At 41.0% G+C, this 26,343-nt stretch overlaps 1 protein-coding gene across 5 annotated transcripts in view; it reads right to left on the bottom strand.

Annotated features, from left to right (window-relative positions):
- The window catches only part of MTHFD1L (methylenetetrahydrofolate dehydrogenase (NADP+ dependent) 1 like), a 196,375-nt gene that overhangs the window by 100,830 nt on the left and 69,202 nt on the right, over window positions 1–26,343 (bottom strand). For 4 of the 5 annotated variants that reach the window (XR_003793716.1, XR_003793717.1, XM_029223965.1 and 1 more), the window contains exons 18-20: window positions 20,495–20,635; window positions 17,776–17,844; window positions 13,499–13,610 (exon numbers count right to left, since the gene is read on the bottom strand). Coding sequence is in view for 3 of the 5 variants with exons in the window: in XM_029223965.1 (XP_029079798.1) it covers window positions 13,499–13,610; window positions 17,776–17,844; window positions 20,495–20,635 (322 nt within the window). In the remaining 2 variants the exon portion in view is untranslated. The remainder of the gene's footprint in view (window positions 1–13,498; window positions 13,611–17,775; window positions 17,845–20,494; window positions 20,636–26,343) is intronic. The other variant, XM_029223967.1, reaches the window with a different exon arrangement.

The raw sequence follows: 26,343 nt of genomic DNA, 5'->3' as shown, positions 1-26,343 counted from the left end.
TATATATTTATTTCATAATTTTTAAATGCAAGAAATACATTATAAATATTGTTTGGCAGCGTAATTTCTTTTACATTATGTATTGTGAACTTCTTTCCATGTTCTATATACATCTATTCTTTTTAATAACCTTGATGTTACACCAATAATACCATACTTTTCGCTTTTTTTCTTAAAGCTTTATGTTTTAACGTTCACGTTAAAATTTAATCCATCTTTATTCAGAATAAACTGTGATGAAGGACTCTAAAGTTTATGTTTAAAAATTAATAGTCAGGGGACTTCGCTGGCAGTCCAGTGGTTAAGACTCCACGCTTCCACTGCAGGGGGCACGGGTTTGATCCCTGGTCAGGGAACTAAGATCCCGCATGCTGTGTGGGGCAGCCAAAAAAAAAAAAACAAGAGAGCTCCAGGCAGAGAGAAGAGCCAGTGCAAAGATCCTGAGGTGGAAGCACCCAGTGTGTTTGGGGAATAGCAAGAAGACTAGTGTGGCTGGGTGGAAAAAAAAAAAATTAATAGTCAAATGTCTGAACATCATCAGTGATACATCCACTGGCCACTGATTTCAAATGTTACCTTTATCAAATTATTAATATCTACATATAATGGAGTAAGTCTAATTAAGGACACAGGTATTCCTTTGATACCAGTTTTCTTTGTTTATTCCTCTTTCTTGTTATGGCAGTATTATCTTGTTTTGATATCCAGAGTTAAGTAAATCACCCATCATTGTTCTTTAAATTTTTTTTCTTGTCTATCCTCATCATTTATTCTTTTAGAATCTAAACAAATGTTGCTCTTGATTTAACGATGAAGCTCATCTTCCTCTATTTTTACAGTAACCATAGGAGAGCGAAATTTTCCACCCCAAAATGTGTCTCTTTGACATGAGGATTATTTTATGTTGATTATTCTTAAGAAACAGAAGACTCAGGAATTCTTTCTTTTTACTTCCTCCTTAACTGCCTGAAAGAATTTAGGTAAAGGGCTTGATCCAGGAACAGCACGTTCACCAGAGATACCTACAAAGAATATGGGTCAGGTGTAGGTGGGGGGGTACTCGGCAGGGCCTGGAGATCAACGTCCTCTTTGTGTCCCACTGTCTCTGCATAATCAAGGAAACATTTGTTTACCAAACATTTGCTTTTTCATCTTCCTGTGAATTGCCTGCATAACCTATGAAGTCCCAGACGCTACAACCTTCTCCTTAGTCCAGGATGACATATATACTTCATTTTACCTGACTGTCTTTGGAATCTCTCATGTTCTGATTCCCCGTACGTACATGATTAAATTTGGTTTTTCTCCTGTTAATCTGTCTCATGTAAATGTAATTATTAGGTCAGCCAGAAAAACATGCAAGGGTAGAGGGAAATTTTTTCCTTCCCCAACATAATTACTGTGCTATACCATAATATGGTATGATATATAGCACAGTAATTTTATAGTAATTTACATGTTAGTTTGACAGAGGAATGATGATAACACTGACTATTCCCATTCAAGAACATGGCATATGTGTATGAAAACATGACAACCCAAAATCTATGAGATGCAGCGAAAGCAGTTCTAATAGGGAAGTATACAGCAATACAATCCTACCTCAAGAAACAAGAAACGTCTCAAATAAACAACCTAACTTTACACTCAAAGCAACTAGAAAAGAAGAACAAACAAAACCCAAAGTTAGAAGGAAAGAAATCATAAAGATCAGAGCAGAAATAAATGAAATAGAAATGAAGAAAACAGTAGCACAGATCAATAAAAATAAAAGCTGGCTCTTTGAGAAGATAAACAAAATTGATAAACCTTTAGCCAGATTCAACAAGAAAAAAGGGAGAGGACTCAAATCAATAAAATTAGAAATGAAAAAGAAGTTACAACTGAAACCACAGAAATACAAAGGATCATAAGAGACTACTACAAGCAACTCTATGCCAATGAAATGGACAACCTGGAAGAAATGGACAAATTGTTAGAAAGGTACAACCTTCCAAGACTGAACCAGGAAGAAACAGAAAATATGAACAGACCAATCACAAGTAATGAAATTGAAACTATGATTAAAAATCTTCCAACAAACAAAAGCCCAGGACCACATGGATTCACAGGCGAATTCTATCAAACATTTAGAGAAGAGCTAACACCTATCCTTCTCAAACTCTTCCAAAAAATTGCAGAGGCGGGAACACTCCCAGACTCATTCTACGAGGCCACCATCACCCTGATACCAAAACCAGACAAGGATACCACAAAAAAAGAAAACTACAGGCCAATATCACTGATGAACATAGATGCAAAAATCCTCAACAAAATACTAGCAAATTGAATCCAACAGCACATTAAAAGGATCATACACTATGATCAAGTGGGATTTATCCCAGGGATGCAAGGATTCTTCAATATACGCAAAACAATCAATGTGATACACCACATTAACAAATTGAAGAATAAAAAGCATATGATCATCTCAATAGATGCAGAAAAAGCTTTTGACAAAATTCAACACCCATTTATGATTAAAACTCTCCAGAAAGTGAGAATACAGGGAACCTACCTCAACAGAATAAAGGCCATATATGACAAACCCACAGCAAACATTATTCTCAACAGTGAAAAACTGAGAACGTTTCCTCTAAGATCAGGAACAAGACAAGGGTGTCCACTCTCGCCACTTTTATTCAACTTAGTTTTGGAAGTCCTAGCCATGGCAATCAGAGAGAAAAAGAAATAAAAGGAATCCAAATTGGCAAAGAAGTAAAACTGTCACTGTTTGCAGATGGCATGATACTATACATAGACAATCCTAAAGATGCCACCAGTAAACTACTAGAGCCAATCAATGAATTTAGTAAAGTCGCAGGATAAAAAATTAATACACAGAAATCTCGTGCATTCCTACACACTAACAACAACGAAAGATCAGAAAGAGAAATTAAGGAAATAATCCAATTTACTACTGCAACAAAAAGAATAAAATACCTAGGAATAAACCTACCTAAGGAGGCAAAAGACCTGTATGCAGAAAACTATAAGATACCAATGAAAGAAATCAAAGATGACACAAACAGATGGAGAGATATATCATGTTCTTGGATAGGAAGAACCAATACTGTGAAAATGACTACACTACCCAAAGCAATCTACAGATTCAGTGCAATCCCCATCAAATTACCAATGACGTTTTTCACAGAACTAGAACAAAAAATTTTACAATTTGTACGGAAACACAAAAGACCTTGAATAGCAAAAGCAATCTTGAGAAAAGAAAAAAAAAAAAACACAGCGCTGGAAGAATCAGGCTCCCTGACTTCAGACTATACTACAGGGCTACAGTAATCAAGACAGTATGGTACTGGCACAAAAACAGAAATATAGATCAATGGAACAGGATAGAAAACCCAGAGATAAACCCACGCACATATGGTCACCTAATCTATGACAAAAGAGGCCAGAATATACAATGGAGCAAAGACAGCCTCTTCAGTAAGTGGTGCTGGGAAAACTGGACAGTTACATGTAAAAGAATGAAATTAGAACACTCCTTAACACCATACAGAAAAATAAACTCAAAATGGATTAAAGACCTAAATTTAAGGCCAGACAGTATAAATCTCTTAGAGGAAAACACAGGCAGAACACTCTATGATATAAATCAAAGCAAGATCCTTTTTGACCCACCTCCTAGAGTAATGACAATAAAAACAAAATAAACAAATGGGACCTAGTTAAACTTAAAAGCTTTTGCACAGCAAAGGAAACCATAAACAAGACAAAATGACAACCCTCAGAATGGGAGAAAATATTTGCAAACGAAGCAACTGACAGAGGATTAATCTCCAAAATTTACAAGCAGCTCATGCAGCTCAATATCAAAAAAACAAACAACCCAATCCAAAAATGAGCAGAAGACTTAAATAGACATTTCCCCAAAGAAGATATACAGACTGCCAACAACACATGAAAGGATGCTCAACATCACTAATCATTAGAGAAATGCAAATCAAAACTACAATGAGGTATCACCTCACACCGGTCAGAATGGCCAACATCACAAGATCGACAGACAATAAATGCTGGAGAGGGTGTGGAGAAAAGGAAACCCTCTTGCACTGTTGGTGGGAATGTAAATTGATACAGCCACTATGGAAAACAGTATGGAGGTTCCTTAAAAAACAAGAGAGTTATTGAAAGACAAGAGTCCTGCTTTGTGCCTTTCAATAACATTTTATGGTTTTCTTTCTATATGCTCGTTTCTTATTAAATTTATCCCTAGGTATTTTATAGTTTGGGGACACATATAAATAGGATATTTCCCCTTTTACAGTATCTGTCTATTGCTGATATAAAGAAAAACTATTACATACTTACACTGCATCCAAATAACCAACCAACCAATTTACCTAAAATAAATTTCTTGAACTCTCTATTATACAATCGTACTGTATATAAATAGTGGAAAATTTATCACTTCCTAATATTTATACATTTGTATTGTTCTTGTTTTATTACATTGGCTAATACTTGCAGAATAATGATGAATAATGATGGTGATCATCGTAAGTATTCTTTTTTTTTTTTGCGGTACGCGGGCCTCTCACTGCTGTGGCCTCTCCCGTTGCGGAGCACAGGCTCTGGACGCGCAGGCTCAGCGGCCATGGCTCACGGGCCCAGCCGCTCCGCGGCATGTGGGATCTTCCCGGACCGGGGCACGAACCCGTGTCCCCTGCATCGGCAGGCGGACTCTCAACCACTGCGCCACCAGGGAAGCCCCATGCTAAGTATTCTTGTCATGGCCTGAATACATTCGTGTACATTTAGGACTTCAATATTTAATATGATGCTGCTTGTTAGTTTCTGTTTTTCAAATCTGTTTAAATTCTTCTATTGCATGAAGTCTTTATCATTCCATTGAGATACCTCTTTCTTCAAGTAAAGAGTTACTTCTTTACTCTGCTTTATTTTGAACTGGATAACCAAGCACTTAGTAACTTGACATAGTTCTTTTAAACTTCAGGTAGTTTTTAAAATTTACATTACTTACATCAAAACATTAACGGCTAAAAGAACATTTATGGTTGAAGCTAGCAAGAGGTTGAGACTTTTAGAAAGCCCTAAGAATCCAATCTTCTCTCCCCTCCCCCAAAAAGATATAAAAAGTTCCACACAAGAATACACTACTCGTTTAGTGACAGTCAGCTTCCTTATATTCCTTACTCAAAGTTCTACTAGGTTTTCTTTGCGTGAGAACAGCGCAATATTGTAATTATATCAAACATTGCTAAAAGCTTAAGAACAACCTCATGTAACTGCAATTTTCTAAACTACAATTTATACATTAAGTAAGGGTAGATGGACTCTTCTCAGGATCCTCAGGCTAAAAGTTCGCAGCCAAGATGGGGGAAGATAGTAGTCAAACAATATAAATTTAAAGTCACTGCATAGTGGACATTTTTATTTTTAATCCTCAAAAAGGTTATGCATTTTAAAATCATTTTATGTTAACTTTCACAGCACTAATCCCTGCAAGACAGTGTTTTGACAGGGGTCTTATTTTAACTCCATGTTTTATGATGGAAAGCAGAACTACATTACTACGAGCACATTATTTAGAATACACATAAGTCCTAAGTAGGGATAGGCTAGATAACTCATTGAAAATAAATTTGCATTTTGTGGCACACAAAGAAACAGTCAAGGTCAGGTTAGACATTCCTAAGGTTCAAAACTCCTTTCGAAACTGTTTACTCTTCTTATTTAACTACTCTTTTAATTAATGAATGACTGCCTCAAAAAACCACCGGGCAAATATGCCAATGTTTACCATAAAAAGCCTAGAGGAAATCCAGACATGTTTACCAGTAGATAAGTTATTCAGTAAACTGATGTGTATTATTAACTTTTCATTTAAAAAAACATTTATTTAGTGCTGGTTACACGCTAAGCATAGGGCTATGTGATAATGGTGATACAGAATGAAAGTGCACATTTAGGAAGCAGTAAAGCACAGTGCTAAGAGCAAAGGCTCGGTGCCGGGGCTTAGACTCAAATCTCTGCTCCCCCCTTGCACTAGCTGTTGTTAGCCTTTGGGCAACTACTAACTCAGTTTCTTCACCTGTAAAATGGGGTGTACTATGGCAACTGCGTCCTAGGGTTGGTACAAGACATATTAACATTTGCATAAAACACAGAGGAAGTCCCCAGCAGGATGCCCAGCACACAGCAGGTCCTCAAGATGTGGGTGGGGCCAGGATACTGGAGACCTTGCACCGTGCAGGACAGTCCCACAAAGATTTGTCCCCTGCCCCACCTGACTTTCCTTCCACTCTCGTAGTTGGAAAACATGCTTGTGATTATATGACCTTAGAGCCCTCCCCACAATCTGTTTTACATAAAAACTCCAAATCAAGCTATCATTTTTAAGGAATGCAAACAAGAGTGCAAACTGAAGGAAAGTTAACTTTGTTTTCTTTGGAACTTTGCCAAGAGATGTTCACTTTGGCAGAACATCGCATCACCAGCGCCGATAACCACTTGTGACATCTGAGGTGCCGAAAACACGCCTAATCCTTCTGCACTTGTGGCTGTCCTGTGAACGAATTCTTGTGTATGTGCAAGCACTACTCAGAATATCTTTTAGTGTAGTCGGAGTAGTTTTCCTAATAAATACATACTGAAATACATACCATGTTACCATAAAATAGTTTCACATCACAACTAACACATTACATTGTGTTTTGAAATTACCTGTAGAAGGTTACAGTACCTGAGTTTTATTTACGATAGTCAAGTGTTTGGTATAAAAAGAGGGAATGGCTATGCTGAGTTTAAGAACACACTGGGCTACACAACTCATTCAAAGTCACAGCTGATACGGAACGGAGCTGGTATTTGAACCAGGGTTGTCCTTAGAATGCATGTTTGTAATTTTTATACTTCTGAGGTGGAAAATTAATGGATGCTCCCCAGCTCCATGGAGTTCTTTGAATTGGGGAGTCATTTACTAGATATTTACTCAGAAGCTCAGAATATAGCAGTGAACAAAAGGGCCAAAGACCCAGTGCCTTAAAGGATTTATATTCAGTGGAGAGCCAGACAGTGTTCACACAAATGCCTGCATGTCTAGTGGAGCAGCACAGGGGATGGGGGTGCTGTGGGGGGGCGGGTGCTCTTTCAGCTAGAATGCATGCAGAAGGCCTCCCTGACACATAAGCAGAGACTTGAGAGAGGCAAGGGAGCAGCCCATGTAGTCATGAGAGGGCTTTGGGAGTGAGAACAGCACGTGCAAAGGCCCTGATGTGGAAGGCGGCGGGGAGCACCCATGCCAGATGCTCAGCAAACTGGGGGAAAGGCAGGGCAGGAGATGAGCTCAGAGGGGCAGATGGTGGAAGAGATTATGTTTGGGTTTATTCTGAAAGCTACAAAGCCGGATGGTCTTAGCAGAGTCAGGATGGAGTGTGACTTGGGCTTCAACAGGACCACTCTGGTGGCATTATGGAAACAGACTCTGCGGTCAGGGAGGGGTGCGGGGTGGCTGTCACACAGCCCAGGAGAGAGATGGTGGTGACCTGAACCAGGTGGGGCAGCCATGTGCCAGGTGTGGTTGGGTCACATCCATTGTGATGGACTGGGTTTGGGGTGTGAGTAAAAAAGAGGAAGGAAGAATGATTTCAAGGCCTTTGACAAAAGCACCCAGAAGAATGAAACTGTCATCAACTGAGATGGGGAAGCAGGACTGGGACCTATGGAGAGAGAATCAAAAATATGGCTTAGAAATTTTTAAGTGTGAGGAGGCATCTGGATATATGGTGGTCAAGGAAAGGTCCTGGCTACGTGTGGAGATGGTCAGTCAGGTCCTAGGGTGAAAGTATAGGGCAGCAAGAGAAAGGATCTGAGGATAAGCCCAGGCACCGGGACGATGCTTCAGCAAAGGAGCCTACAGAGGAAGGGGTAGCTGGACGAGGGGCAGAGGTTTTAACAAGGGAAAATTCTTGTTTTATGTTATTCACATGCACGATGTTACCAGCATATCTAGTCCTTTCCTAGGGTAAAACTCTTGCACAAGTGCACCAGGAGATAAGAGCAAGAATGTCTGCTCATCACAACATTTCCTATTTATAATAACACAACAACTGGAAACAACCTAAGTATCTGCTGACAAGAGAACGGAGAAGTGGTGGTACTTTTGTAAATTCTAAAATCCTTTTCCTGTTATTTCAGTAGTGAGCAAGTAAGACTTTAAAATTTAAAGAGGGAACTGTACTGGGTATCACATGCACCTGTGAGTTTGCTGGGTTCCAGGGCGTTCTGCCTTCTCCCTGGCAACCATACAGCATTTCCAGAAGGACTCCAGAAGGATCCCCGTATTTCCAGAAGGATTCCCCTAACCCAAGGGGAGTCATCAGATCTGCTCAGAATCTCAGATCCCTTCCATGGATAATGGTCCTAAACGCCTTTGTCTGAGAAGGGAACAAGCAGTAGTGTTTTCCATTGTCAGAACACAGATATTCTTCACTTGAAAGAATGCATTAGTATTTGTGAAGGTTTATCTTAAAAGTAAAGATCGTCAGCATCTTAACGTGGTAACGGCAGCTGGCGTCCACTGTTCTGTTTGGGCCAGAGTCACCAGGGTCTGTGCTTTTCCAGCATTACTGCACTAAGCCCTGAAAACAAGACTTGAGTTAGGTAGGGAGAAACCAAGATTCGGGGAGGTTACTCGCCCTCCTAAGGTCACAGTGGGCACACAGCAGAGAGCAATTCAAATCCAGGCGGCTGAAGCCTGCAATCTAATTCACGTGGCTGCTCTCCATTACCTGGATTTTCAGTATTATAGCAGAAAATGACCAATAAACCATACTGGAATCAAAATGAATACCCCTCACACACAAATTAGTCTAACTTAATATTATTCTAAGTGAATTGCACTCAAGCATTGGAAGATCAGGTTGTAAAATTTGGTGACCTGTAATTAAGAGGTCCTACTCCTAAGTTTTAAAAAAGTTTATGAAAATCGTTGATATATACTAAAGAACATATGTAAGTTAGCAGCAATAACTAAAAACCCGAGCATCAACACCCCAAATCCAGGACAGTGGGCACTTCTAGTGGGGAGGGCAGAGAAATGAGATTGGGGTTGGGGGCATGACTTCTAATAATTTCCCATCACACGTGGGATCTTCCCGGACCAGGGACTGAACGCGTGTCCCCTGCACTGGCAGGTGGATTCTTAACCACTGCGCCACCAGGGGAAGTCCCTTTTTTAAAAAAATCAGTCTGTAGTCCATGGCGGTTTATCTATTCTGAAGGCTGGTCATTTGTCTGTTATCTTTGAAAATGTTTCCTCCCAATCTGTCACATGCCTTTTTAATCTTGTATCTTTTATCATGAAAAATTTATTTTTAAAATGTATTCCAAATTACCAATCTTTTTGAGTTTGAGCATTTTTTTATCTTAAGAGAGTCTCCTATATACAATGACTTTTCTATGGACATAGACTTCAGACAAACCCATACTACTGCATTTAACTTCTGTAGATGGATGTTAAAATGGGGGTCTTTTGCCTGACACCCCAAAACCATGTCAATTGCTCACGTGCCAAAGGACAACGCTAGACCTAGCAGCACGTGCAAAGGAATTGTTTGAAAATACACTTTGCATCCCTTAGTCCAAGAGATACCTTTCAAAGAAAGGGGTTGACAAGAAATCGTGGGGAAGGATTTCTTCAAAGAAAGTTAAGGATGTGCCAGCCCCACTCCACGCCTCCAGTGGGAAGGAGGCAGAGCTGCTGCCCCTTTTCTGGAGCTAATGAATGAGGCTGTAGCAGAACAACTGGAAAGAATCAAGAGTGACACTGCCATCAGGGGACCGGGGTATGAGAAATGTCCATGAGCTGAAAAGAAACAGCCCATGACAGGGTTGTGCGAGAGATGTAACTGCATTCCCACTGATGGTAGGTCAGAGGTCGAAGGGCTGTGGTACCCTGAGACCAGGTGTGGAACCAGCAGCAGGATTTTCTGAAATGGAGATATACACAGAGGTCTTCTGCCAAGAGTGTGGGAGAGGCCAGACTGGTACCATCGAATGGCCAACCTTCAACCCTGGAGGGGCCAGAGTCGACCTAAGTGCAAGGTGAGGGAGGTCAGAGAAGCAGCCACCTTCCCCATCCCACTGTCGCCTAGAGGCAGACCCAGGAAGGCAGGGTGAAGCTTCAATTTGAATGAAATTTGGAGTTTTCATGAGACTGGACCCATATCCTTTTAATAAAACGAGACTATTTTTGTGATCAAAGTGACAAGAGGAATGTTTTAAAAAATATTTTAAAGGAACCAGATATTAACTGGGAGCAAGAGCAATCTACCATAAATTTATTCCAAGTGCAAGGAATGAACCAGCCCACAGAGCGGGCTTGACCAGGCAGTGGGGAAAGAGCTTGTTCCTTATTCCCACTGTTCAGGACACTGACTTTGCTCCCAGCATTTCATGGAGCTGCAGCATCAATTTGCCACCTTCGTGAGAGTTTAACACCACAGGTCTTGAGTCTTCTGGTCTGTACTGATCTAAGTCACTGGTGTTACACAGTTATACATAATGGACCATGATCTTTATATATTAAAAATAATATAAAAAGAGATATCTGTACACTCATATTCATAGCAGCATTATTCACAACAGCCAAAAGGTGGAAGAAACCCAAGTGTCCATGGACAGATGAATGGATAAACAAAATGCGTTACATACATACGATGGAGTATTGTTCAGCCTTAATTAATTAGTAAGGGAGTTCTGACAAATGCTACAACATGGGTGAACTTTGAGGACGTTATGCTAAGTGAAATAAGCCAGTCCCAAAAGGAAAAATACTGGTATGAATTACCTAGAATAGTGATGTTCAGAGACTGAAAGTAGAAGGGTGGTTTTAGGCACTGGAGAGACGGGGAGTTGTTGTTCAACGGATACAGAGTTTTAGTTTTGCAAGATGAAGAGTCCTGGGGATGAATGATGGTGACGGTTGCACGACAATGTGAAAGCATTTCACTGAGTGGTACATTTAAAAATGGTTAAAATGGGAACTCCGTGGTGCTCCAGTGGGTAAGACTCCATGCCCCCAACACAGGGAGCCCCAGTTTGATCCCTGGTCGGGGAACTAGATCCCGCATGCATGCCACAACTAAGAGTTCGCATGCCGCAACTAAAGATCCCGCACGCCACAACTAACACCCAGCGCAGCCGAAATAAATAAATAAATAAATATTTAAAAATTGGTTAAAATGATAAATTTTATGTTCTAAGCATTTTGCCACCGTTGAAAATAAAAACTAAATAAAAAAGGAAATTTAACCTCCATTAGTCATGTATCAATAATGGAGTGAATAATGAGAAGTGGCTAAGAATTATCCTGTCTTACCATGTGTCAGGTGCCATGCCAGGACTTATACATGGTCTCATTTAATCCTCATTTCAAACCTATGAGGCAAGTCCTATTAAAATCCTTACTTTACAGATAAGGAAACTGAGGCACAGAAGGGTTACCTTGCCTAAAGTTACACAACTTGAAAGGAGTTGACAGAGATACTCCGATTCTAGAACTAGGCTTCTAAACCTCTGGCAGTGGGCAGATTTCACTGTCACTGAACTATCTCCCATTTACAGCCTCTTAGACTAGAAGAGATCATAGAAACAATTCACATAATTATTGACATTTGCATAGTTCTCTAGGTTTAAAAGCACTTTCTCTTTTGATATTACTCATTAAAATACTGCAGCACAGGTATTCTCCTTTTATCAGAGAGGACACAGAGACTAGAGAAGTTAAGTAGATGGCTTCAAGTCATGTTACCAGGCAGGGTTCCGATTCCACAGCTTCTAACTCTGGGCCCATGGCTAACTATCCAGATCCAATTCCTTGTCTAGTCCAGCTTCTCATTTTTCAGATGAGACTGCCTACAAGGGACACGCCCAAAGATGCTAATGGCTTGTCCAAGGTCACACAGAGAGCTAGTATGTTCTGTGTGCATCACCAGCATATGCCTTTAAAAATCCTTAGCCATGACAACACATATTCTATAAATATGTGTTGATAAAGGAAGGATTGGTACAGAGGCAGAGAGCTCTGTCAGCATAAAATAGAGTGCTTTTTTCTAGAAACTCTTATTTGTGGAGTTGATGCTTTAGAGCCACACTTCACGTAAGCGTCCAACTTTTCAGTGCCTGCCCTTACTCAACCTCCTCCATTAGCTCTACAATTATGCTGTTATCAGTTGAGCAAATCCACTTAGACAGCAGGTCTAGCTGCTCTCATAGCGGATTTCGTACCCAAGCAGCAAAGTACGCGAGAGCTGTATAATGCAGACCTTTGAGAAATGAACGACATAAATCCTCATTTGATCCTGACTGTATGTCTATAAGGCATTCTTAAAACAGACTCAGCCACCCTGAGTGATCTTTTTAACGGCCGAGTGTAAAAATGCAGAGCTAAGATCTTCTGTCCAGCAGAATCTTTTCATGTAAAATAACTCACTTCTGAGATACAAGGCTAACGATCAGTGTGAAAAAAGCAATTGCTAGACTTGATTAAAGACACTCACGCAGTGAATGTAAATTACTTGTTGGCATGTGAAAATCTGCCAGTGTAATGCCTCAGATGTCAAATTAAGGCGATATTCCATGAATCCTTGTTTACCTTTTTCTTTCTTACAACCTTAATATTGTGGGTGGGATTGGGGCTGGCACGGACTGAGCAAACTCTATGGCAGTGTCCCCCTCTTTATGGCTGGAATGTCCAACAAAACCCAGAGAGAAGCAGGTACCACAAAGAAGAGCTTCACAGCAGCAAAACATCTGAGGCCTCACTAATAAAAATGTCCTAGTCTAATGGTTGGGAATCTCCCCTCCATTAGGCCACAAAACCACACTCAGATTCAACAAAGAGCCGACTGATTTCATTTCAAGTAATCAGTATTACTATAACTGCTAGTATTGGCTAACATTTTATGAGCATTTTCTCCTGTTAAATTACACACACAGTATGCTCCAGCAGGGCAGGACTAGGTCTGCTTTGCTCACCGCGCAGCCACAGCTCTGAGTTGCATGCCTTGTATGTGTTAGGTTGTCAATAAATATTTGTTGAATGAATAAATAATCTCATTTGGTTTTCAAAATAACCCTATAAGGTTTGATACAATATTGTTATCACCATTTCTCAGCTGAGAAAGCTGAGGCTCAGAGGTCATTACACTGTACCCAAAGTCACGTGGTCAGCAAGTGTCAGAGCTTATATTCTAAACCACATGCACCTGACATCAAAATCTATGGTTCGACCACAATGTCATGTCACTAGTACAGCCCAGACCTTAGGGTTTTTCCAGTACTGAGGCCATCTCTGAAAGGTGGGCTTACAAGAATATATTTCAAGTCAGAATGGATCTCACTCTGTTCCAGCCATCACCTTTCAGATTTCTTCAATATTCTTCAAAAACTACATTTAAAAAAAGTGACTTACCTACATATCCTTCTTCACCAACCAGTTTCAGGGCAATTTTATCAGCCAACACTGAAGAGTTGCCGTGGGCAATGTTGGCAAAGGGGCCAGCGTGCACAAATACAGGCGTCCCCTGTGGAAGCGGAAGAGCAAATTTTAAAAAGCTATGAGAGGGGCTTCCCTGGTGGCGCAGTGGTTGAGAGTCCGCCTGCCGATGCAGGGGACGCGGGTTCGTGCCCCGGTCCGGGAAGATCCCACATGCCGCGGAGCGGCTGGGCCCGTGAGCCATGGCCGCTGAGCCTGCGCGTCCGGAGCCTGTGCTCCGCAACGGGAGAGGCCACAACAGTGAGAGGCCCGCATGCCGCAAAAAAAAAAAAAAAAAAAAAAAAAAAGCTATGAGAATCAGTTATTTCCTACTATAATTTTGATAAGCCACTGTTTTAGCTGTCTCAGTGACCATGAGATAAACCTTATTTCATATTATTCTGCATTATATTGTTACAAAGAATGGAATTAAACCTTGACGGTCTAAGAGGCTTGTTTAAATTGTTTATCCCCATTAAGAAATTAACCAATTCAAGAAAAATCTAATCATAAAATCAACACAATAAATGAATCGTGGGAATCATGGCAGGGCAAGTACATTTTATTATAAGCCATTTTTATATTTACAATAATAATCTTATTCTGTTTTTTAAAAACTCTGTCTTTCTCATTGTTCCTCTTACCTGTTAATTTTTTAAGTTAAGTCACCCGGTAATTATTAAAACAAAAGAAAAATTTCACCCATACTAAAATGTTAGTTACTAAAAAGGCAAAAAAAAACAAGGGAATTCTCAAGAACTTTAGATTTTAATTATTTAAACAAAATCTGTCATATAGTCATTTCTTACTTTCATTTCTACACTTCTTTTTTGTCAAAGAGAAGAGACTGTAGCCCTCGCTAAAAAAAATCACCCACGTGCACTAAATTGTTTAGGCTGTATTCAGAGTCAGCTGGGGCCACTGAGGTCTGTGTGTGTGAACCCTGGCTCCACCTGTGAAAATACAGGTTGCCCTTTCACTGACACGGGGGAGGCAGGGAGTGATGCAGGGGATGGGGCCTGGGAGCCATGGAAAGTTCCCATGAACCAGGATGGGCTGTGGGCGAGCATGTTTCAAAGCTGAGAGAGGTGAACAAAAGCAGGAAGAAAGGCAGTGAAAGAAAAATCGTCACTGAGAGTGAGAAGGAATTGATCAAATCCACTCACAGTTTTCTATTTACTTTTTCCCCCAGAGTCCTCAGGAGGGACAGTCACAGAGTACGGATACGGCCATACAAATGTCTGTGGAAATAATACACTGGGATATGTGTTTATGGAAATGCATACATGCATGTTTACTGTCTAGATCTCCACCTGTCTATCCATCTATAGTTTCTCACTTCTACGCAGATAAGCCTTTTAAGTGCTTTGACGGAAACACTGTTTAAAAGGTATTAACGCCTCCATCACCTCCTAGCCTTTGCCAGTCCTAGGACATGGCTGCCTGTGGAAAGCTAGTAGCGGGGCTAATGAGAAAAGTTTAAAGAGACAAGGTCACAGGCTCCAGCCCTGGGTGGGCGGCTGGCTTCACTCCCCTATACCCTGCAACCCTCATCCTGGCCATCTGTCTGAGAAGCACCTGGCACCAGTCTCCAGGGCGACAGGTGACAGGGTATGGCTGCATCAGCATAAACACACTGCTATTCCTGGGACAGCCACTCCAGGGACTAGACGGGCAGCATTTAATTTTAATTTAAAATGAAATTAAAAGCCACACAGATTAATCACGAAAGCAGTATCAGAGCCCTGGTTTTTGAACTCCCAGTACGTGGTTTAAATAGAAAAATTCTTAGACCACCATTGTTGGACATTCAGACACAGACACAAATACACACTCAACTGGTATTTGTACTTATATGATGCAGTATACGGCGTTAATACTTTGTTTAAGAAATTCTGTCACTAACCCAAAGACATAAAAATATCTATCGCGAGTTCAATATTTTATTTTATATGCAGAACATTTAGGAAAGTAATAACAGGAAATATCTTGGTTTCTATGATGACAAAGCTGTGAATATTCTCCGTAATGGACTTTTTGAACATTTCGTAAGATTAAAACTTCAGCTGCTCTTTGCCGACCAGAGATCTAAAAGAGCATTACCCAAAGGACTTTCTGCAGGGCCCTGAACGTTCTGTACCTGCGCTATCTGATGGAACAGCCGCCATCCACGGGGGGCTGCGCAGCACTTAAAGTGCGGCTGGTGAAAATAAATAAAGAAGTAGAAATAGAACTAGTGTGACTGCAGAACTGAATTTTAAACTTTATTTAAACTAATTTAGATGGAGATAACCACACGTGGCCAGGGGCTCCCATATTGGACAAAAGACTGCAGCAAGTGGGTGTTTTCCTCAACACTGCATATGGTTAACCCATGGTAAAACGTTAAGATCTCTTATTCTCTCTCTTCCACAGGGACGTTCTCAAGCTTATATGTATACAAAAATCACCCAGGGTATCCAAGCCTTACCCGCCAGACATTCTAGAGTTCACTTTGTCTGGGGGAGAGCTTGGCATCAGCATCTTTAAATCTTTCCATGAGATTCTACCGTGCAGCCAGGGTTGAGAACTGCTGGTCTCCGGGCACCTTGCAGCAATGGAACCCTTGATAACCTCCTCTGGGACTAACAGTCAAGTGTGTTCAAACATGAGCACTAAAGCAGAATCTGTACATTAACCAGTGATTTTTAGATCATTTGTTGATTTAGGCTCCTACTGCCACTGATTAGCCAGGCTAATGTGGAATGAATATTCAGGACGCAGGTAGCAGAGTCCATACATGCAGATATTTTAACGGAATGCTGTGTTCATTTTTCAAACAATGGCCACTGCCTGTGACATCAAAATGACGTCACAAATGTGAGCACAGTAAGAACTGCTTAGGGGCAGTCCAACCCAGTAATTCATCCAACTAACAAGAAAGTAGCCTTTTAGAGTGGGATTATGTATTAAAGGTGGGAGTAATTTTTAATCTAAGAAAGATAATTATTTAAAACAGTAAGCTGATCATCCCTAATGATGATAATAATGTGTTCATTTTTGAGGGGGAAGTGTTATGATGAAGCAATATCACGTCTCTTTATACATTTTTTCTCATTCATTTAGTTATTTATCTAACATGTATATATTTTTAGGAGCAATGGAGTAAAAACAATAAATATCCATTTAATTCTTCAGCAAGTGTTTACTGAGCACTTAATATGTGTGAGGAACTTTCTAGGAGCTGGCGATACGATGGTGAACAAGATGGAAAAAGTCCTGCTCTCATCCTGGTGGGAGGAGAAATACAGTAAACAAAAAAAGAAATAGGGGCTCTCAGATGACATCTTGTGCCATGTAGAAAATGACAAGAAGGTGGGTTTTGGGCTTGAACCACTGACCAGGTTTGGGGGATGGAACGAGTTGGGAGGAGGTAGGAGGTGGATAGGAATCAAAGATGCTTTTTTTATGCATAACTTTGAAATGCCTTTTACCCACCCTAGCAGCTCGTGGTAACCACGCCTACAAGTCTGAAATGCTGAGGTCAGGAGGTTCAGAGCCAGAGTTCAAGGGTTATTACACGGCTGATACTGCAGGAAAGCGCAGCTGGAGAAGTGAGAAGAAGGCAGCGAAAGAGACGGAGGAGAGGCCACCGAGAAGGTCCAGGAAAGCAAGGCGTCAAAAGCAAGAGAGCAAGCGCTCCGGAAGGAAAAGCATCGGCTGTCTCAGCCCCCACTGAGCAAGCCATATACAAAAAACGACCTTCTTAAAAAAGTGGAGGACAGCACACTTTCCTAGAAAACATTTCTCAGCATTACTCTGTGTGTGTGTGTGTGCGCGCGTACGTTTGAGTTTATTGAATACTCTGCGTTTTGCTTGGAGAGAAAAAAGACAACAAACCTAAACTCCCCAAACTTAAGGATTATGAGAAGCTGAGTCAAAAAAAAAAAAAAAAGCAACATAGAAAACATCATGTAAACGTGATAAACGTGGCTACACAAGTTACTGAGATATCAGACACTGAGTTTCTAAGTTTCTCCTCTGGCCAATTAGTACTTAATTAGCCAAGATATGATCATATCAAAGAACTTTGAGCTTTTGGGGGGATGACCAAGCAGTTATTCTGATGCTCCTCATGGGCTCATATTCGCTGGAAGTGCTCACGTGTGGGAACACACAAGCAATCTAGTTAGTGCGACTCTGTCGACCATGTCTATGAAAAGAAAATCACTTACTTCTAGGGTCTGCATCAGATTTGGTTTTATCGCGTCTTTCATCAGAACAGTCAAAGCACCTGTCACCCCCTGAAGGAAAGGGAGAAAAAAGCCCACTTATTTAGATTATTGACAAAAGATCGTTCGCACAAGGGTCTCTCAGCCTTTTCTCACCAGCCTACCTCCTACATGGGCATCCCCACCGGCCACCGTCACCTCTGAGCTACAGGTGACACAGTGCTCTTGCCTCTGTCCATCTCTCCTCCACCTGAATGGATGCCAACCCTTCTAAGATGTGATGGGGAAGTAGTAGTCATCGCATTTTTAAAAAAAACCTCCTTTGACGGAAATAAGAGGCTTGCCATACCTTTCAATTTGCAACTATGCACATCATGTTTCATTACCAGAGATTACACTGTTGCCCCGAGAAATCAGGTGAAGAGCAAAAACAAGGCTCGTTACACGGAGGGAACGAAGAAAGGGAAAGGGACGTGTCTAAAGGCACCTATTCTGGTTTCCCACCCTCTCTCGACCTCTCATCCCACAGATAACCGAAGGCACTCAGAACACTGTTGCATTGGAAAGGCTCCTCCTTTTCTGTCTCTCGTGCTATGTCTGCCTAGAATGGAGCTGATGCCACTTATACATAGATTGTGGCTGCTTCCTTCCAATCCTATAATGCTTGAGTTGGGCTCTGTCAAAGCTCCCTATCCCATTCCTGGAAAAGAAGAGGTGGAGGAAGAGACACAGCAGGGATGAAGTCGGAGAGCTACTGGGGAAATTATTTGTGCCAAAGAAGGCCACAAAGGGAAGCTTTTTTAAAAAAAACTCCCTTCCACCTTTTCTAAAGACACTGGGCAAGTATCTTTCAACAGATTAGTCAGTTATGGGAAGGCCATAATACGAGCAAATGCATGTGAACATGGCCCTGAAAAAATAAATGTGGCATGCAACAGATCCTAACAGATAAGGTGGTAGAATCTAGAGACTCTTCAGCTCTCCAAGGTGCATTCGTTTATTACTTTCTCCTTCTACCTCCATCACCAACAATGTTAAGTGTTTCTCTTATATGATCAGTTTCTATTTTTGTACTTTTATAATATTTAATCATTGAAGATTTCTTTAAAAATCAAATTTACTTTCTACTTTATTGCAGAAAATAAACCTTGCAAGAACTGTAACCTTCCTATTATAAATATATAAAGAAATCAGGTACCTTCTGCAAACAAGAAACACAAAAGAAAACTAAAAAGAGTTAACTTTGGGTTATTTTGGTCCAGATCCAAGAGTTTTATCACAAACCAAAGGAGTAACTTTAGGGAAATATTTGTGGATAAAGTTTCAAACTACTCCTGGCACATACTTATTGATACCTAAGGTTAAGAGGATACAGATAAATATTTATACAGAAACTATTATATGCAAGTTTAGAGACAAATGTTGAGATGTCGATCATTTTTAAAAAGCAGTACTTTTACAGCAACCTGGGTTTGAGCTTTCTCTTTAAGCCTTATACTAAGCATTCCATGGGCTGCTGATATAAATGTATCTATTTAATCTACTTGACAAGACTCGAGTCATTCAGATTCATCTCTTCAAAAGAGCCAAAAGGTAACCAAGGCATTTTGGCAAAGGTTTAAAATTATATCCCAAGGCCCTGGAATTAATAAAATATTAATTTGCCTGTCTCCTTTTCACAACTGTTTTTCAATCATCAGCGTGCATATAAGATTCCATTATGGTCCGTGACTCGATACGTGGGAAAGTAAGCTTAAATTCAGAGTAATGGCTGCCTACGTTGTACTAAGTACTATGTGCTTATAAACACGTACAAGCAAATGAAATAGCTACACCATTGATGGGGATTAACAGTAAAGTTGGTTATTAAAAAAAGGAAAAAAGAGGGCTTCCCTGGTGGCGCAGTGGTTGAGAGTCCGCCTGCCGATGCAGGGGACACGGGTTCGTGCCCCGGTCCGGGAAGATCCCACATGCCGCGGAGCGGCTGGGCCCGTGAGCCATGGCCGCTGAGCCTGCGCGTCCGGAGCCTGTGCTCCGCAACGGGAGAGGCCACGACAGTGAGAGGCCCGCGTACAGCAAAAAAAAAAAAAAAAAAAAGGAAAAAAGATTAGCACTCCAAATTACAAAAAGCACTAAGGAAGGTGGTGGTGTGCCGTGAAAGCTTTGTAAGAAGCATCATTCCACGCAACAGAAAGCTACATGAGTAAGAATGATTAAGGCGGAGCTCTGTTTTTATAATGTGAAACCCAAGTCGAAGGCACGAATTTAAACAACCAGGGTGCCCAGGGAGCAGGCTGGAGCCAAAAATGTGCCATTTTTAACTTAACCTTCCCTTCCATGAAGGTGGAGTCACTTCTTATTCCTTGGAAAGGTGATTTGCCCTCAATTTAAAGCCAGCATAGATCACACTTTTTTTAAAAAGCCACAGGCTGCAGGAGGATGACCGCACCCCAGGCAGAGCAGAGATCAGGATTGGAAAGGATCGTGAAAAGCTCACGAAATAGGTTTCATATGCTTTGGTTGCAGTCAGGCACAAGCATGTTATAAACGCCTGCGAGAACATGATGAAGTTGTAAGACAAACGGGATGGTGAGCAGGAAAACGTGTGCAGAAATTCTCTGAATTCCCATTATTACCCAGTGATGTAAGAGGAAGAAAACCTTCTCCTGATCACAAAAGAACAGGGGCAGCGAGCTCTCTGGAGCTTCTGAGATGGACGTACCAAATCACCTGTCGTCACAGGCTGCCCGTTTCTGTCACTGGCCACCACCATTCTGCCCAGCCGCTCCTTCATGTCCGTGAGGCTGTCAGTCAGAGCCAGCACTGCCATGACCTCACTGGCCACGGCGATGTCAAACTGCGCCTGAAAAGGCAAAGCCAAGGTACTGGTCAGCTGCAGCTCCACCTGGATGGCCATTTGCATGGGGATCTGTATTGCAGCAATTCCTGCAGGCCCAGGGTTTAACCCTCGATGGGCCGTTCTCAGAGGCACAAGTTTCCAGCACATGCCCGGTCCTGGGATCGGTGCTCCCTAGGGAGGCCACCCCTTCCTCCATTTGCTGTCTGAGCACGGCCTGGCTGGGCCCCCCGTTACGGGAGCTCACGGGGCTATGAGATTTGCTTCTGTAGCACGTTTCAGCCTCGGAATTATTAATGTGATGATGTGATGGACGCACGGCTCCACCAGCGGACTGTAAGTGCCATGAAGGCAGGGACCATTTGGGGAGGGATTGCTCCTGAGTCCCCAGCTTGGAGGCCTGCGTGTGAAATGCGGGAGGCATTCAATGCATATCAGCAAAATAAAGGAAGAGTCTGCTGCCTACCCCTGCTGTTATTTACGTGTGTCAAGGGGGATGCATGTGTCTGCCAAGCAAAGAGGTAAGCAGCAGATCGTGAAAAAAGAGGGTTCTGAGGCCAGTCTCCCAGACTTAGAGCTCAGCACAGCGGTGAGGAGACCCTCGACTTCTGTCATCCCCCCAGTCACAAGGTGGCATGGAATCAGTTCTGAGCTGTCCACGGAGGCTTGGCCACATCAGATCATGAATTGTCCAGCCATGAATGCTGGAGAGCGGCTACTTCCTGAGAAATGTCCCTGGCCTTCCTATTCCCGCTCCTGGCTCTGATTCCAAGCTGGACACAATCCAACAGGAACCAAAAGAGACACAAGGACCCCGCATATCCTCCCCCTCCGAATTCAGCCACCAGACAAAACCGCTTCATTACACTCCTTCCCAAGGGGCATATGAGCCAGACAAGTTCAGTCTTACATAGAAAATGGCTGTGCCCTGGAGGGATCACCTCAGGAGATATTTTATTGTCCATTTCCGGCACCCACAAGAAAGGAAGTGAAGGAAAGAAGGAGCTTTCTGGCTACTTCCTGGTTGAGATTTCAGCAGTCACTGATTTACTGAAAACACATTACCTGAAAGGCAAATGCACCTATACTCAACTATTACATTCTCAATATAACCCATTCCAAATCTCAGTGGTCTTTCACTGTATGAAATTTAGGGTTTTCTACACCACCGTTCCATTAAAAACAGTACATATGAAAAGTAACTAAAAATGATGAGACTTTTAACCTGAGGCTAGAAATATTCTTAAAATATTAACTGTGTGGGCTTCCCTGGTGGCGCAGTGGTTGAGAATCCGCCCGCCGATGCAGGGGACAGGGGTTCGTGCCCCGGTCCGGGAAGATCCCACACGCCGCGGAGCGGCTGGGCCCGTGAGCCATGGCCGCTGAGCCTGCGCGTCCGGAGCCTGTGCTCCGCAACGGGAGAGACCACAAGAGTGAGAGGCCCGCGTACCGAAAAAAAAAAAAAAAAAAAAATTAACTGTGTAAGTGATAAGTGGAATGTATAACACCCATAAGTTCTTCATTTGTAATCGTTACAATTTCAAAATTTTGCATCTCTAGCAACATCAAAATGAAACAAGGATCAATATAAATATAGGTACTCATTTTATGCCTGAATGGTACAGCTAACAGAGGGCTGCTCACTTTTGTTTTGCAAATAAAATATTTCTAAATCACATAAAGGTGTAGATGAGATTATTCTTATTGTTTATCACAGATTTAGACAAAAGACAAAAAGCCATGTTGACAAGGATGCGAATCCCCTTTGACTCTGCAAGTATGGATCTGTTTATCATGTGTATGTTACAGCTTATTTATGATAGCCCAACACTGCAAACACCCTAAGTGTCCATTAATAGCGAAATGGTTGTATCTATTATGGTACATCTACAAGATGTGGTATTATATAGGCATTAAAGAAATGATGATATAGGGAATTCCCTGGCGGTACAGTGATTTGGACTCTGCATGTTCACTGCCAAGGGCCCGGGTTCGATTCCTGGTTGGGGAACTAAGATCCCACAAGCCGTGTGGTCCCACAAGCCAAAAAAGATGATATAGATCTACATTTACTGACATAAAAAGATGTTCTCAATAGTTTTAAGATTAAAAAAAGCAGTTAAACCTCTTAGATATAATCCCTTCTTACTTAATAATATGTATGCATAAAGCAATATAGAACATAACCTTGGACAAGTCACTTCACATAATATGGCAACTTTTCTCATTTGCAAACCAGATTTACAAACTAAATGTGCTCACGTATGTAATGGGCCTACCAATAAAAGGCACAAAATAGGCATTCAGATCACAGCAATTGTTAATCCTGCATCTCTCTAGTGCCAAGATAGAGTACAAAAATACGCAGAGAAAATGTGAAGGAACTTCCTTACTATTCCTCTTCTGAAATCAGAAGTCACTGATTTCAGAAGGTGAACAGCTTTCCAGCTTCCATGTTATGTGTTTTTACACATATAGACACGTATGCTGGCTTTTTCTTAACATAAACTGGATTACGCTACATTCATTTTAGTCCAAATTCTTTTAACGTGTGTTCTTTTTCTTTTCCAAGATTTGATTTTATTATTTTTTTGAATTTTATTTTATTTTTTATACAGCAGGTTCTTAGTAGTTATCTATTTTACGCATATCAGTGTATACATGTCAATCCCAATCTCCCAGTTCATCCCATCACCCCCACCACCACCACCACTTTCTCCCCTTGGTGTCCATACGTTTGTATGGACAAACCTTCAATTTCACAATCTGTATGAGAGCTCTGTGTCACTCCCCCGATATACACTTTATCATTTTCAACGGCTACCTGTTTCTGTTGTGCAAAAGGATACACCAAATATATGTAATCACCCCTAACGATGAACACTGGATTGCTTCCAATGTTCACCATTACAAAAAATGCTGCAATTAGTATCCTATATATAGATTTTTTTTTTGTACCTGAGTAACTATTCCCCCCCTTTTAAGAAAAATCTGTAGTCCTGAAGTTAGAACTGTTCTGACATTTCAAATTTTAAATACTGACAAACTATCATCCAAAAGGCTTTACAATTTATATTCTCACTAATACTGTATAAAAGTCTCTATTTCTTTGCATCCTCACTAACGGTTAATATTAATTTATTTATGTTTTAATGAGCTCATAGATAAGTCTTATTATCTTCTACTTATCCTATCCATTTCTTTAGTATAGATTTATTGAACACCTACTACTCCTATGTAACAAAGTCCTATGCACTGAGAATACAGCAGTGAACAAAACATACCAAAACCCCTGCCCTTATGAAACTCACATCTTAGTGGGGGAAGGCAGGAAATAAACAAATAAGTAAGGATAGCAGGGAAAGAAAGAGGGAGTTTGGGGACAGGCAGGTGCAGTTTTAAAGAAGGTGACCAGTGAAGGCCTTACTGAGAGCAGTATTTGAGTATTAATTTATGGAAATTCTTTTTATGCTTGGCACTTTAACCCGTTGTTATACTTATACTGCGAATAACCTCTCCCAGACTCTTACTGGTCTTTTACTGATTTTGTAAATCATTTTTCCATATGGAAGATTTTAATTTTTATTTATGTCAAAATTATCTATTCGTTAGAGTTTCTGCTTTTTATGTCAGTGCCAATTCTACTAGGCCAAACTACTGTGTTTGACTTATGCCAGCTTATTTTGTATTTTCTGTTCCAAATTTTTTTTTCTTTCTACTCAAGGATTCTAGATTGAAAATCCTGTTCCTTCAGAACTCTAAATCGGTTTTCCCAGTGTCACCTTGCATTCAGTGCTGTCAATGAGAAGTCTGATGACAATCTGAATCTTACGCCTTTGTGACTCATCAAGACTTTTTTCCTCTCTGGCAGCTCTTTGGAATTTTTTTTTTTACCCTTAGCGCTGTGAAATTTCAACATTATGTGTCTGGGTGTAAGTCTACTTCATTTATGCCGCTCAGCACTTGTTAAGTCTTTTAATATGAAAATTCTAAATTTTCCTTAAAGTCAATAAATTCCCTTTTTATTATTTCCTCAAATACATTCTTCCCTACATTCTCTGTTACTTTCACCGGTAACTTGAGATGAGTATTAGAACTTCTCGGTGTGTCTCGTATGTCTCTTGATTTTTCCTTTATATTTTCTATGGTTTTCCTTTTGGTAGTATGTTCTGAGAGAGTTTCTTAGATTGAACTTTCCTCTCTCATTCAGTTAACCCTATTCTTATTCAATCTACTAACTGGATTTTTACTTTGACACTACAGTTTTATTTCCAAGATTTTAACCCATTTTTTTTCCACAAGAGCTAATTCTCAATCCTTGTAGGACAGTTCCCTTAAGCCTCTGAGAATACTGATGGTAATCTCTTCAAAGTCCCCCCCCACCCCGCCACCATCTGATCTGCAATCTTGTCTAGGGCACCTAAGCTTCTCTTTACTGCGTCTGGTGTCCATGTTCATGATATGTGCTTTCCTTTAATACAGACGATTCCTGGCTTTGATGCTCCCTTTTCCTTGTCTGGGGACCTGATTTCTGACAACCTCACCCTGTCTCTAGACATTCAAGAGAGTAGGACATAGGACATGCTGCTCCTTGGCTTCCCGTCCTGCAGTCTCTCACAGGATTAGTCCTGAGGTTGCCCACTGTGCAAATGACAGAAGGCTGCCCTCTCCTAAGTGTCAATATACTGCTTTTCCTTGCACCAGATGCTTTTCACTGCCAGCCAGGAAGCACAGTACACAAGCGAATCTGTGACTTTGATGTGAGCCGCCCCCCACGGCTGGGCCCCAAGGCTGAGACCAATGTACCACTGGCTGTGTCTCAACACAGGTGTCCCAGGAAGGTGCCTGTGCACCAGTTTTTTTGGGAACTGTCCCCATCCCTCTCCTGTATCTGAGAAGTAGGGTATCTAAGCCTTTGAATTTAGCGACCCCCTCCAATACGTCCACCATATCTTGGTTTGTGCTTTTCTCCACCCATCCAATTCCATCTTCCTATCTTTCAGAAGCTTCCCCAAAGAGTATGGCCATGACTCCGGTTTTCTAGCAAGGATACTGACTATTTGAAATCTGTCTGTGTGTGCAAGTTTCAGGATTTGGAGGAGGGATGGAATAGGGGCTTAGCTTGTCTTCTCGATTCAATCCTCATATTCACTTTTTAAAATTTAATTTTTTTAAGTTGAAGTATAGTTGATTTACAATGTTGTGTTAATTTCTGCTGTACAGCAAAGTGATTCAGTTTTATACACACACACACACACACACACACATTCTTTTTTATATTCTTTTCCATTATGGTTTCTCACAGGGTATGGAATATAGTTCCCTGTGCTATAGCGTAGGACCTTGTTGTTCAGATTCACTTTTTAATTCAAATATTTCAAAAGATCCAAAAGTCTATTTGGTATGAGGACTGAATACTATAGTAAAAGTTACTCTTTTTAGGTTAATAAAAACTTAACAATGTAAAGGCCATAAATCTAAAAGTGTCTTAAGCTATAAAGTTTACTACAAAAAATAATAATTTAGAGGCCTGCTAGGCCTGGCTGAAAAATCATAGAATGAATTTATATTCACTAAGCACCATCACCCCATCCTGGAGACCTACTAAAATGAAGGTGGACATCATAATCTATCTTCTACATTTTCTGGATTTGGGTAATAAGACATTATCCTTAACAACTTCTCAGGCTACTAAGCCAAATAACTGGGTGTTT

Source organism: Monodon monoceros, unplaced genomic scaffold (genome assembly GCF_005190385.1).
Source record: "Monodon monoceros isolate NGI ecotype Baffin Bay Population unplaced genomic scaffold, NGI_Narwhal_1 Super_Scaffold_15, whole genome shotgun sequence".
Lineage (NCBI taxonomy): Eukaryota > Metazoa > Chordata > Mammalia > Artiodactyla > Monodontidae > Monodon > Monodon monoceros.
The sequence above is the reverse complement of the archived record's forward strand: the minus strand, read 5'-3'. Positions and strand labels throughout refer to the sequence as shown.